The 12,779-nt window shown below is 40.9% G+C and overlaps 2 protein-coding genes across 2 annotated transcripts in view; both read right to left on the bottom strand.

The window, feature by feature from the left end:
• Positions 1-12,779, bottom strand: part of LOC145435071 (microfibril-associated glycoprotein 4-like) — a 489,059-nt gene that overhangs the window by 240,717 nt on the left and 235,563 nt on the right. The window lies entirely within an intron of this gene.
• The window catches only part of LOC145434899 (atlastin-3-like), a 31,986-nt gene continuing 23,759 nt past the window's right edge, over positions 4,553-12,779 (bottom strand). Inside the window, exons 9-15 of the mRNA XM_080312132.1 lie at positions 12,497-12,691; positions 11,869-11,940; positions 9,379-9,588; positions 8,358-8,429; positions 7,901-8,086; positions 7,180-7,251; positions 4,553-6,362 (exon numbers count right to left, since the gene is read on the bottom strand). Coding sequence (XP_080168258.1) covers positions 6,072-6,362; positions 7,180-7,251; positions 7,901-8,086; positions 8,358-8,429; positions 9,379-9,588; positions 11,869-11,940; positions 12,497-12,691 — 1,098 coding nt within the window. The 3' untranslated portion in view covers positions 4,553-6,071. The remainder of the gene's footprint in view (positions 6,363-7,179; positions 7,252-7,900; positions 8,087-8,357; positions 8,430-9,378; positions 9,589-11,868; positions 11,941-12,496; positions 12,692-12,779) is intronic.

Raw genomic sequence — 12,779 nt, 5'->3', positions numbered from 1 at the left:
CACATACAGAGAACAAATCTGCCTAACACGCGGACGACTCGGTTTTTCCAGGTACAGCACTAAAAAGAATAAACGTGTTGGTGTGGCCAAGGTAAAATTTCATTCGTGATCCGAATGTTATTCCCGTTTTGACTTTCTGTGATGTTAAGCATTTGAAACCTTTTAAAATATATGGGTCTTATGGGCGGGCTATCGCATCAGAAATTAAATTAAAGTATAATATAGTAAGAATATCACATAAATTAATTAGCGTGGTGGATTATAATAAGAAAATGTTTGATCGAGTCAATGCAGTACTTAGATTTTAGTACGCATTTTATCAATATTTTTAATACGTTTCTTGAAACTTTCGCCGACCGCACAAAACTGTGTTGGTTGCCGCATGCGACCCGCAGGCCGTATAGTTGCCTACCACTGCGCTATACACAACAATCGTAAGGAATCTCAGTTGAATGACATTTTAGCTGTTCCAATGGAACCGTCATGGGTCGCGCGTCTTGCTGTTGGCATGTCCACGAGCAGCGAACCCCTGTAATAGCCCTCCCCTCATCCGGCAGTCTGGTTTTATGCTTTAATATCCGATTATTTCCATGTTTGCTGTCACGCTGCACTGGTTTCATTGCATTCCCGGAATACTCGATGCGTTTTTGAGCTTATCATGAGGATGTTCAGAAATTTTGTTTTGTCGTCACCGCCATATTGCGGAGTGTGTAGTTCAATGATATTGCTGGGTCTAGCGGATTTGTAAAGCTGTGACCTATTGTTTCAGAAGTTTTATAGCCGCGGGAGGACAAATAATTCTTTGTGTCTTTTGTGTTACTTTAGTCTTTTGCGAAAACTTGATACGTGAGCGAAATGCGAATGATGTCGCTTTTACCATAGAATATTAATCGATCCGCAAACTATACATTTCTCGCCATCATATCAGTTGCTATATTCGTTAAAGCACTCAGACAAGTAGTGTGTTATTTCTGTGCTGTATATGTCGATGGTACGACTCCACGATTGATGTTATGTTGCAACTTTCGATTGTGATTGAGTAAAAAGTATAGTGCTAGAATTTCGGGATCAAATTATAAATCCAGGAATGTTTACTTCTTAATCCCAGGATTTCCTCGGATTATCAAAGTAATAATATACACATACAAGCTGCGCAAACAACATTTATTCCTTGTAATATAGACGCAAAAACATGAGCGCATCAATAGTGCCGTCGTCTGGACCATGTGGATCTTCAACCTTTTTGCAATTCATGGCCGCACTTCGATTACATATACAGCGTGCGGCCGCATTTCATCGGACAGTCGTACTGGATCACCTTGATTCGAAATATATTCGTTAAATTGGCAACAAGGCGACTTCGCATCGCGAACTGCCCTTCCGGTGTTCTGTGCCACCATTGTTTTCTTGTGAAATACCTTGCGCTTGAAAGTTTTTTAGTTGTAGAAGCAGAACGCACGCGCACGCTTACCATTCGAAGCGAAATCGAATTAACTAGTTAAGAAAATTATTGATATGGGTCGTCTAGTCACGACGAGCGCGAAATTTTTTCAACTTCGTGCATGTCTTTTGTCGATGAGATTGGTTATTGCTGCATATAGTACTATCAAATATTTATCCTTTCTCAGCTCAGGTGATCAGATTTTAAATTAGCGCTGATGGAGGGGTGCCTACGCAAATTTTTTGGCGCATAAAATGATGTTGTGTCTTCGGGTTGTTATTAATCACTTGTTGCATATTGCTAGTTCTTGACACGCCATCAAAATTGTCGGTATAGTAAAAATATATATTGGAATAGCCCAGATGTACCAGAAAAACCTTCATTCGCAAATGACTTTATATTGGTTGGTTCCTCATGGGCCGCATTATTTTTCTATTCGGTTCGGATTTGTGCGCAGACGCTCAGATTGCAAGGATTCTATTCTATTAAAACAGAATAATTAAGTCAAGTCACCGTAAATCGCGCGACGCGCAAAAATTCGGGAGTCAATTCGTAAAGTCAAGTTGCATGTGCACAGCCGCCGAAACACGCTAATTTTAATTATGTGTTGACGGCTGCACAATTGTTCTGTGACCACAGGTTGGCCAAACCCGGCCTGGACGGCTTCTTAATTTGTTGGCGAAATATACACGAACTGAAAACGCACGTGCAGCCTCAACAGATGTTGTGCTGTCCGCGATTCATATAAATTGTTGTTTTCCGGCGTTTTGCTGTCTTCATACAGCAGCATTTTTTCATGCATAATATACTCGTACGTCAACATCGCAGTTTATTCTTCAACACTTTCATCATCTGCCACGAACTCACGCAGCTCTCGTGCCAAATTCATTTCAGTATCATGGCTAGCAGGATCTTCATACTGTTCAGTATTGCCTCGGTCTAATTCAACAGTTGGGCCTGTAAACTATTTTTAAAGAACCTCATTTGGAAGGCCAATATTGCGATCAAAATTTTACCTCCGCAACACACTTCTTTCTAACGCTGCGATAATCACTAGTACATGCACAATAGCCTACGGGTGAAGTGATTTCTTGGTTCATTGTTATTTCTTAGTTTGTTTTGATATTACATACATACGTATTTTGTAGACAATGAGCCGATATTTTGACGCTGCTTTATGGTCAAAATGAGAGGTATCGCGCTACTAAGCTTCGACATCTGCTTTCCAGTGATCCCGGGATTTCATTGGGATTAACTTTAACCACGGGATCGGGATCAGAAAAATAGCCTAAGATCCCGGGATCGGGATTTCTCGGGGTCTTCACACTTAGCAAGGCGTACAAGTCGAACCTGTATATCGTACGTATGCCGCGCTTACCTTGTAATTTTTGTGAATATACGCCATACCTATCAGCAAAGTCTCGCCTGTCAATTGTTCGGCTTCAATATCCATGATCGGTATGTATGACGCAACGCGCAATTTAAAGTCCCTATATACGTACACTGGATATCATTAATTAATAGGACAAGTTTCTGTTGCAATAAAAGGTTGCATTTATGTACCAGTTACAAAGCTACCAACATTTATTCAACACTGCACTATAGAAAAGATTGTCTTAAATCAGGGCTCTTCAATCGGGTTATCGTACACCAACAGGGTGTACCCAAACTTTGAAAGGGTGGAAAGGGTGTACTGGGATGTACCAGAACCGCATTAAAATGGGCCGTTGCCTAGCTATCACAATAAATAGACAAATTTATGCTTCAGAACATGCTGTTCATATCAGCTGTACGCAACATGTAAATTATATTCCTCCTGTGATGTCATAAGCATAGGCCTCTCGTCATTTACGGCAGGGGTCTCAAACTCTAATGCAGTGGTTCTCAACCTTTTTCATGTCGTTACCCTTAATAAGAAAATGATGGGATGCAATTACCCCCTTTCAGAAGATATCAAGTAACAGCTTGCACTCAATTAATTGTTAAACAGCACAGAGATGACGTCATAATGTACCTGTACACTGAAATGCCTGTTAAAAGTATCAAGTCAATGGGAAGGCTGGTGCTGTTCTCATGTTATCTAGTGGTCAAATCTCGTCAAAGGGGAGGTATTTACATTATCTCTCATGTCATTGTCAATCGCAAACTTATTTCGTTTTTATAGATAACATTGCAGGAAATCCTACTTCACCGAAATAAGTTAAAGGAAATTCAATCAGAAAGCTTAATGCTATTATTATGACAACAACTGGTTATGCATTTTGAAGGCGAACCCAAAAAGTTCGAAGATCGTTCCCTAGTTTCTGCGAAGACAATTTGGTGATCTCGCAGACTTAATTTTACTGACTAGACTATACCACCACTGCAGCTGTTACTGTGTAAAGCTAAACCTTGACGCCCCCTTGACGCGGAAAATATCACATTTTCAAATATTTGGATAAAATTGTTGTTGTGCCGGGCATAATGTGTTAAAATAATGAGTTAAGCCACTGCTTGCACGGATGAGATGAAGAGGAGGAGCCTAGTTATACCTCCAACAGTTAGGTAGCAATTCTGAAGTCGGCCCGAACCCGCAACCCATTGGTGTTGTAGCTTTGGATTGGTACGGAATGAATGTTATGATGATGATGATGATGACTGCCGACCGTAAAAATGCTACATGACGATTTAGTCCGGGTTAAAAACATTTTTGGACGGTATATAACAGTTGTTGGAAGCCTATTTCGTAAAATGAGCTATATTTTTAATTGTTAATGTCAATCGACAATGAAGTGACAATTTAATATTCGTCACGTCATGGCTTAAAAAACGATAAAAAACATGTTTCAAACAAGGGACTTGTTTTGAATATGTATGTTTGATTTGTTTCAAATGCAATCCTATTCGCACTGTTACATCGAACAACAGTTATCGAGCTCGAAAAAATATCCGATATCACTGTTTCGGGTTCGGTTTGAGGCTGTCAGGTGTGACCAATCTGTACGCAGTCAGATGATACACTGTTGCCGATAGCTCTGGAACCGACAACGTAAAGGTGCATAGTTACACAAACTTTACCACCAGACCACCCACCGTCAAACGGCGTGTCGCGCTATCTATTTGATCAGGCAGCGAATTATCATCGTATGTATTTGATAATGTGGGGATAGTAAGCGCCTGCTTCATCATGAGTCGTCGTCTTTTGGCAGCGTATACCGTAATGCAACTATTATGTATACTAACAATTTAACGAGAGATATCAGATATGAATATTGGCTCAGATATTGAAATGGCTAAATTCACGATTTCCGCAAATATATCAGGTATTTCGACGGATTTAGACATTATTCTGCCTGAATCCCGCATTCGAAGACGTAGTTCAACTGTAATTTAAAAATACAGCGACATGCTCTAGAACAGTGGTTCTCAACCAGGGGTCCGCGAAGCATTTTTAGGGGGTCCGCGAAGCCTCAAAATATTTAATAACCTAGTTTGTATTTTTTTAATCGGGAAATCACGGGGCACAGTTTCGCTTCATTACTAGTAAAACTCCAGAGCTCACATCAACAGAATGACCGTCTGAGATGCAATATCGTACTGTGCGGGCTCATTTTAATCCCAAAATTGCCAATAGCCTACTGATACAAACATTTTGCTGTTTGGAGATATTTTGTGGAGTTTTAGTCACTCGCGGACCGGACCAGTCAAATAATTTCAATATGCTATGTCGACATCCATATCGTTGCTTTTCACTGGAATGCTTTATTGATATCACGGAATATGTGGGCCCACTTTATTCCAGCAACAACGTTATTCGCAAACAATGGAATTGGCAAAAATACGATAATTGGCCGATTGAATACATTTATTACCTACTATAAGAGTGGCTGTAACGAGGATATCGTTGAAATATTTCTGTGCCCGTTTTAGTGGACAATGTCACTGGACAACGGATATGCGTCGTTGGTCCGACCTATTCGTGGTGAAAAATATGCTGGATTATTTGCGACGAATTATTTAGTAGTAAAATCTCAACTTCTGTTAAAAATCTGTCGGATAATGAGATTAATTTTTTTTCAATCTACTCAGAATGGCCTCGCGGGCCGGATGAAGTGGTCTGACGAGCCGGATGCAGCCCGCATGCCGTATGTTTGACACCCCTGTGCTAGATAGAAATGATCAGGCTTGACGTTGTATGTACATTGAAAAATTCACTTTTCAATTTTGGTGCCATATTTGTTGCGATCATACCCAAATGTGTCGTCGGAAGCGTTACGCGTTATTATTACATTCGCCATAACCTAAAATTGTGGGAATGAATTTTCGGCACTCGTACATATCAAACCGAAGGCGCGTATTTTCAAGACACCACCCCGTATTTAAGGATATGCAGTTGCAGAATTTACTTTGAAATATTAAAAGTCATCCCAATTTCAACACGAAGAGTATGATCTTATTTTCAAGAAAAGTCATTTCGTTGCTCTTTATAACTAAGCCTACAGCTATCACTTGCACAAGTCAAATGGCGATTGCATGATAATTGAGCTAAATTTGATCTAAAGCTTCGTGGGGGTCCGCGGGGTCCGTGACGGTCCGGAAGGGGTCCGCGAAGACAAAAAGGTTGAGAACCACTGCTCTAGAATCTGTGGATTTATGACGGACTCTTCGAATTCCATATCGATTTGAAAAAACCCTTCACTCCTCTAGTGGTTTGGGGATAGAGTTTTCTGTTTTCTTCGTTCGTGAGGCTCAACTTCTCGTAAATCTGCTGAATATCCTTCCTCAGCTGTTCCACGTTCTTGCGAACGAAAGTGTCCGTGATTGGCGAGGTACAAATCGCCAACACTTCGTCATCGTGTATCAGGCGGTCAACTACGTTTTGTTCAGTGCTGCTGTGTGTTGCTTCGAGCACGCTTGGTTCGATGTAGGCGTCTGCCATACCCTGAAATATTGAAGATGGATAAACCAGTCATCGTTGCTACTCAAATAGACGCCGAAGTGACGCCGTGTATTTCTCCTCAATTTCATGGAAGGAGTATTTCCGATTCACGTCAAAACTACTTCTGGGATACACAGAAAATGAAAGTTCCAAAAAGTTGATTTGTGTGAAGCAAGATGAACCTTCGCGAAATGACTGTAGAAGTAAAAGTAGAAAACGAAGTTAAGCCGTAAATTTTCACTTAATCACAAATAGCAATAATAATTTCAGACATAACGAAATTTCCTCAAGTAGAATCAGAACTGAAATGTGATCATTATACTTCGATGGGTCGCATACTTTTAGCGGTTAATCCGAGGCAGCCACTTTCCAAATTTCTGGGTGTATCTTCGAGAGTAACGCAAAATGACCATTGACACCAAATATATATGCGATTTTCCAAAATATAATTACCTAGCCTGATACAGGGATTCTCCGAACCGGCTGTCATGACAATGTCACTGTTTGAAGTGAATCAAGGATATCCAAAATTTACTTTTTACTTGAAAAAATCCAGAATGTTACAGTACAAGAAAGTAACCACTTGAAACAGTATACTATAGTCGAAGTAGTATTTGACCACTTCGAAGAAGTAGAAGTACTTCGTTACCGATCACCTCCGGGGGAGGCTGTAATGGAGTTGGATAAAGATGTTATTAATAAAAGAGAACATTTATGTAAAGCTATAGCTTACAGTGCAAAATACCACATTCCAAAACTACAGTAAGCAGCAGTAAAACTGCAAAAATGGGATCAGGCCCGAGTATGATATGTTTCCCACCTTCGACATTGTCACTCGATACTGCACGATGAGTTTGTTTCGCTTCTGTTGAAGCACGAGTCCAAGCATGCGCTAAAAACAAATATCGTAAATGTGACGTGCTGGTACGGAACGCAAGTATACCCAATAATACTATCGTAATAATGCATAGCAAAGATTATTAGGCTACCTAACGGAGTAGACCTATATCAGGGCTGGGCTGGAAGGATTTGGTAAATGTATAAAAACAAAATATATAAACCGCTTCAATGGTATAATTTCGTATTTTTCAAGCATAAATATTTATTCTGCAGGTGGGTCGATGCTGCACTACAGTGCCTATAGATTTGTGATACATGTTTTCGATGCTCTGATACCACCAATCGAGATTTCGAACTTGCAACATAAATTAAAGTATCGAAACCAGAATTGTCGTTCATAATATAGCTTTTAATTGCAAGGGTACTCAAAAAGTGACTCTAAAATTCTCGAAAAGTGGCTCTCACGACCCGACTCGAATCATTACAATCCGTGGGTTATATATCCGTGAGGAGTGGTGTATTTGACTCTTCTCATCCATTGGAATGGGAATGAAAGTGAAATTTTGTACCATGAAGCATTGGCCTGATTTTCACCCTACGGCCTAACCCTACGCTGTGGCAAGTCAATAATTGCACCCATTTCAACTCATGCACTTGCACAGTATGCGAAGCTACGCTAATAGAAATCGACCAAGGCTTACTTGATTCGTCTCATTCGCGGCTTCCACGGCACAAAATTCGTTCTGTAATTTATCGGAAAGTTCGGACGACGGCCCCGACGAATCGGTCAGTAGCTTGCTCTTCTGCTCAAAGTGCTTGAAAATCTGACCTCTCACCTTCCCGTGCTCGTTCACGAGAAGCGAGTAATCCATGTAATGTCTTGAAAACTGAAATAATCAGACACCAGAAATGAATTGCGGGGCTGGTAGGCTATCCCATGTTCTGCGATAGGCTTATAATAATCCGCGGTCTTATTATTTTCATCCTCTCATCCTCTCATTCTCAAGACAAGTAATGCGATATATAAGACACAATATGATGTAATGAACAGATTGGAGGATGTTCAAACGAAAGAGTATACGGTCTATCGATCTAATATATAGATACAGATATGTATCTCATGCGAATACCACAATTCTCTTACAGCAACCGACTTACCTTTTTCATATGCTTTTTATACAGTTCTACGCACTCGTGAATTACATTCCTCACTCTAACATCATCGTCTTTCTGCAAAACATTAACATGACAAGGTAGAAGTCTGTAATAACATGCATAAATGTGGTAAAGCGAGGGTAATATACATGTACAAAGATGGAAGTGACATTTAGGATTCGCCACTTTTGCTTGTAACCCGCACACGGCCTTGATGGTTCGAAAGAACAGATCAATGTGTTATCTAGTAATCTAGCGTATCCGTATTTCCGCCGTTTTTCAATTGAACCATATCGTACAAGAAGCAATTTTAACGAGTCATTTTTGTAGGTGCACCGATGATAATTTGGGCGGATGGTTAAAGTATGCAGGGACGTGGTGAATTATATTAGCTATGGCGTGATACTTTGTGAAGTAGATATAGATGCAGATGCAGTGAGAATTACCAAGTCATAAAATGGAGGTGGCATAGACGCTACCCAGAGAAGGTCATGGTCAGTAACGAAGTACTTTCGGGGTACTCAAGTACGATTTTAATCACTTGCACCATTCTTATTCAATGGTTGTTTTTGACTACTAACATTTCAACTTCGCGGTTTTTTCAGGTAAAGCTACTTGCTTTTTCTTCTTTCGGCATTGTCAAGTAGTATGTGATTTGGGATACGTTTGGATCGCCTTTATTAGTGAAACTCCCATGACTCCCGGGCGGAATAGCTCTAGTATCATGGTGACGGAATGCATTTTCGAAAATTGCACCTGTTCACAGTGTCGTTTGTCATTTTGCGTTAGTCGCAAAGATACTATTTAAATTTCGAAAATATTCACCACCGATTAACTGCTGAAAGTACGTAATCCCTCTACCAAATCTGCTTTTCGAAAGTACCTATACTTGAGTACTTTTGAGACATTCCATTTCCTACTTCGACTCGGAGCTCTTTGGACATGACTTGGAAATCGCCATTTCTACATGTAATGGAGACGAAAATTCCAACACACCCTGTACTAATTTCTAGTAGACACCTACCGTCTTCATTTGTTGCAAATTTCTTTTGTCGGTGTTGATCCTCGTGAGTACGCCCAAACAGAATTTTACATCCATGTGGAACGCCTCCAGGGACTCCGAAAACCCGTGCAGGCCTTTGCAAGTCGCTTGGAATTCGGTCAACTTCGCTTGCAGACTGAGTTGATGACATTTCTCAAACGCGTTGTCTTCCAGACCACTGTCTTTCGTGTTCTATGACGGGAAATGAAGCGATGGAAATGGTCACCAGACGTATATTCGCGCAAGTGGCTTACATCACCCGATACCGTAGTATCACAATCAAATTGAAGTGGTAAGCAGAGGGGTTCGGTAACGAAGCGCTGATACTTTTCCGAGTAATCAAATGAGTTTAGCCTATACTTGCACTTCCACTTCCACAGTGTTTTTTACAGAGGCGAGATAGCGTAGTGGTATAAATCCGCAGCTGCAACACCAATGGGTTGTGGGTTCGAGTCCGACCGAGGTCGACTCCAGAATTCCTAACCAAGTGTTGGAGGTTTATCTTATATTTTCCTCCAACAACAACAGCAACAACAACAACAGTAAAATTGATTTGGGGATATGTTTGCATTATGATTATGAGTGAAATTGTAAGAATTGACGAAACATCACCTGTGTGATCGTATATGAATATGTTATAGAAATTTCCAGGGATTTGTAGTGCCAATATTGTGTTGGTTTGGCTACTAAAAGCATGTGGAGTCTCGGACGTATTACTTCTTGGTTTTATTAACATCGTCAAGAAGGGATGGTGTGAACCTCTAAAAGGTTCAGGTTCGTGTGAACGCGAACCTTTTTCAAAGGTTCTGTGTGAACGCGAACGTGAACCCGTGACGTCACGCGATGTCAGATTGCTTATTCCAACCAAACATTTCAGTGAAGTGATATATATTAATGTAGGCTACAGTCGCTGCACGGTACCTATAGTGACGACTCGGGCCACATGATGCCACAGTGTAGAAGTACAGACTGATTTTTAAACGTCGCTAAATGTATCCAGTGGAGCAATCAAATATCATAATGCCATAAAATCAACATCTTCCGTCGCTATACCAACAATTTCGACGAAGACTTGCAAGGAAATATAAGATTACGCCTTAACGGTCTGGACCAGACCGGACGATTTATTCAGCGTCTGAGTGTTGCTACGTTGATATTGAGCAGAGTGTTGAACCATAGTGTCCTATATGGTGTCGACACAAGCAAATCGCACGGTTCAATGAAATTGTATCACGTCACAGTTTTCATTTGGCTACAGGCAATTTGACGGTGATTTTTGACCGACTTGCCGAGCATCAAATTTGATAAAACGGGTATCAATCGAAAGCTGCCGCCGTACTGATTACGAAAATATAAATTTTATTCCGCTTGCGGCCCTGGAATCCCCACAATCAGCCTCTAATTTTTCATTGTTATGGAGATTGGCATTGGGACGCAACAATGCTGTCTAGCGAAACGAGACAGGTGCTCGAGAAAAAGGGAGCCAGACAGTATTGTTGCGTCTGTCGTTTCGCCAGACAGCATTGTTGCGTCCCAATGCCAATCTCCATAACAATGAAAAATTAGAGGCTGATTGTGGGGGTTCCAGGGCCGCGAGCGGAATAAAATTTATATTTTCGTAATCAGTACGGCGGCAGCTTTCGATTGATACCCGTTTTATCAAATTTGATGCTCGGCAAGTCGGTCAAAAATCACCGTCAAATTGCCTGTAGCCAAATGGAAACTGTGACGTGATACAATTTCATTGAACCGTGCGATTTGCTTGTGTCGACACCATATAGGACACTATGGTTGAACGAGTTTCACCCCATTAACAAGTTATACAGCAGTAGCCAACACCCAAATCGCACGGATTTGGTTTTTATGATATAATGAACATATGAAATCGAGATGGACCCCGCACCCACTTGCTAGATTTTTTACATCAGATAACGATATCAATTTCATTGATTGGTTGAATAAGCATCATTCGCTGACTACTTACATGTAGAGTATTTCGCTCTTGATGTTGTTTGAATTCGGGTCAAGCTCACAGCAGAGAGTCACTAAATATTCACAAATAGAAAGCTGGATATTTCGAGCAAACTTTTCTAAGAAAACAGGTATAATTTTTGAGATTATCAAGGTGCATGCTCGTTGAGTGTTGATTTTTGATGCTGCAAGCGCCATGCACAGAGTCGCCCGCAGTTGAAATACAAAAAATTCCAACCAAAGATGTTATAATGACGTGACAATTGTAATATATCAAAAAGGTTCACAGTGCACGACCTACCAAGGTTCGTTTGTGAACGTGAACCTCTAAATTTCCTAGGTTCACACACAGAACGCGAACGTGAACCTCACGTTCACACCATCCCTATCGTCAACCATATGTTTTTGGTACGATGTATTGGGCCGTATGCGTCAAATCCTGCTCCGCAGCCCGCCTACCGGGGTAACCTATTCAAAAATATACCTGCTACAATGTCTCACCTCTTCCATCATCATGACGTATTCGTGAACATAGCGGTTGGCTTTTTCTCTCACTGCTCTGGCTATCTCTCTCTGATAAAAAGGAGATATCTTCGATTTAGGAGAGTCGTGACAAATAAACAGTTTATAGTATGGTGTAGTGCAGTTGCCGGCAAAATATAGTTACATTCAGTCGACGAGAAAAAACTTCACATCTAGAATGTACAAAAGTTCGTAGAATATCGTTCCAGACAGAAGCATCCAGTCAGCATAGCGCTTATAGTACGTTACTGTCTGGCTACACTGTACTGCACGGCCATAGCACTGCGTGCCTACTGCGTCTTTCCAGTCTCCTGATTAGTATGGTCTATGGAATCGCACAATGTTGTTCATTTCCACAAAATTTCGAGGACTTTCAAAACACTTTCTAAATCCATAACGGTTCGGAAGAATGTGCAAATGGAGCTAATACATCATGTCTCGACTTTGTTAGAGAAGGAAAGTTATGTGGTTACTGTATTTGAGTACAATCAGTCAATCATAAAGTCTCATTCCCTATTTATTTACCTCAAACTGATTAATGACTCATCTTTCACTATAGGTGGTGCTCGGCTACGGCTGCACCAAGCCTCCTGCTTTCGTTTCTTACCCCTTTTGCGTAGTTTGTCCTCTGGAAGATCTCGAATTGCTCCAGCATAGAAGCAAGCAGTTTTGCTCCATACAGATCGCTTGTCCCAGAATTGATTTTACCCGCGCTACGCCGAAATGACTTCAGCTGCGAGTTGCACGTTGTGTCGTGGTAAGATCTGAGTTCTTCGTCAGAAACGTACCGGTCCCTTGTGATCTAAATCGGTACGAATCGTGTATTACATTGTCATTTAGCTGCTGCTGCTGCTGCTTACGAGATAGTTACATTGTGAGTCAGATCCAAA

This window comes from Botryllus schlosseri, chromosome 1 (assembly GCF_051294905.1).
Source record: "Botryllus schlosseri isolate E-star chromosome 1, Bs_hap1, whole genome shotgun sequence".
NCBI lineage: Eukaryota > Metazoa > Chordata > Ascidiacea > Stolidobranchia > Styelidae > Botryllus > Botryllus schlosseri.
This window is presented reverse-complemented; position numbering and strand designations above follow the sequence as displayed.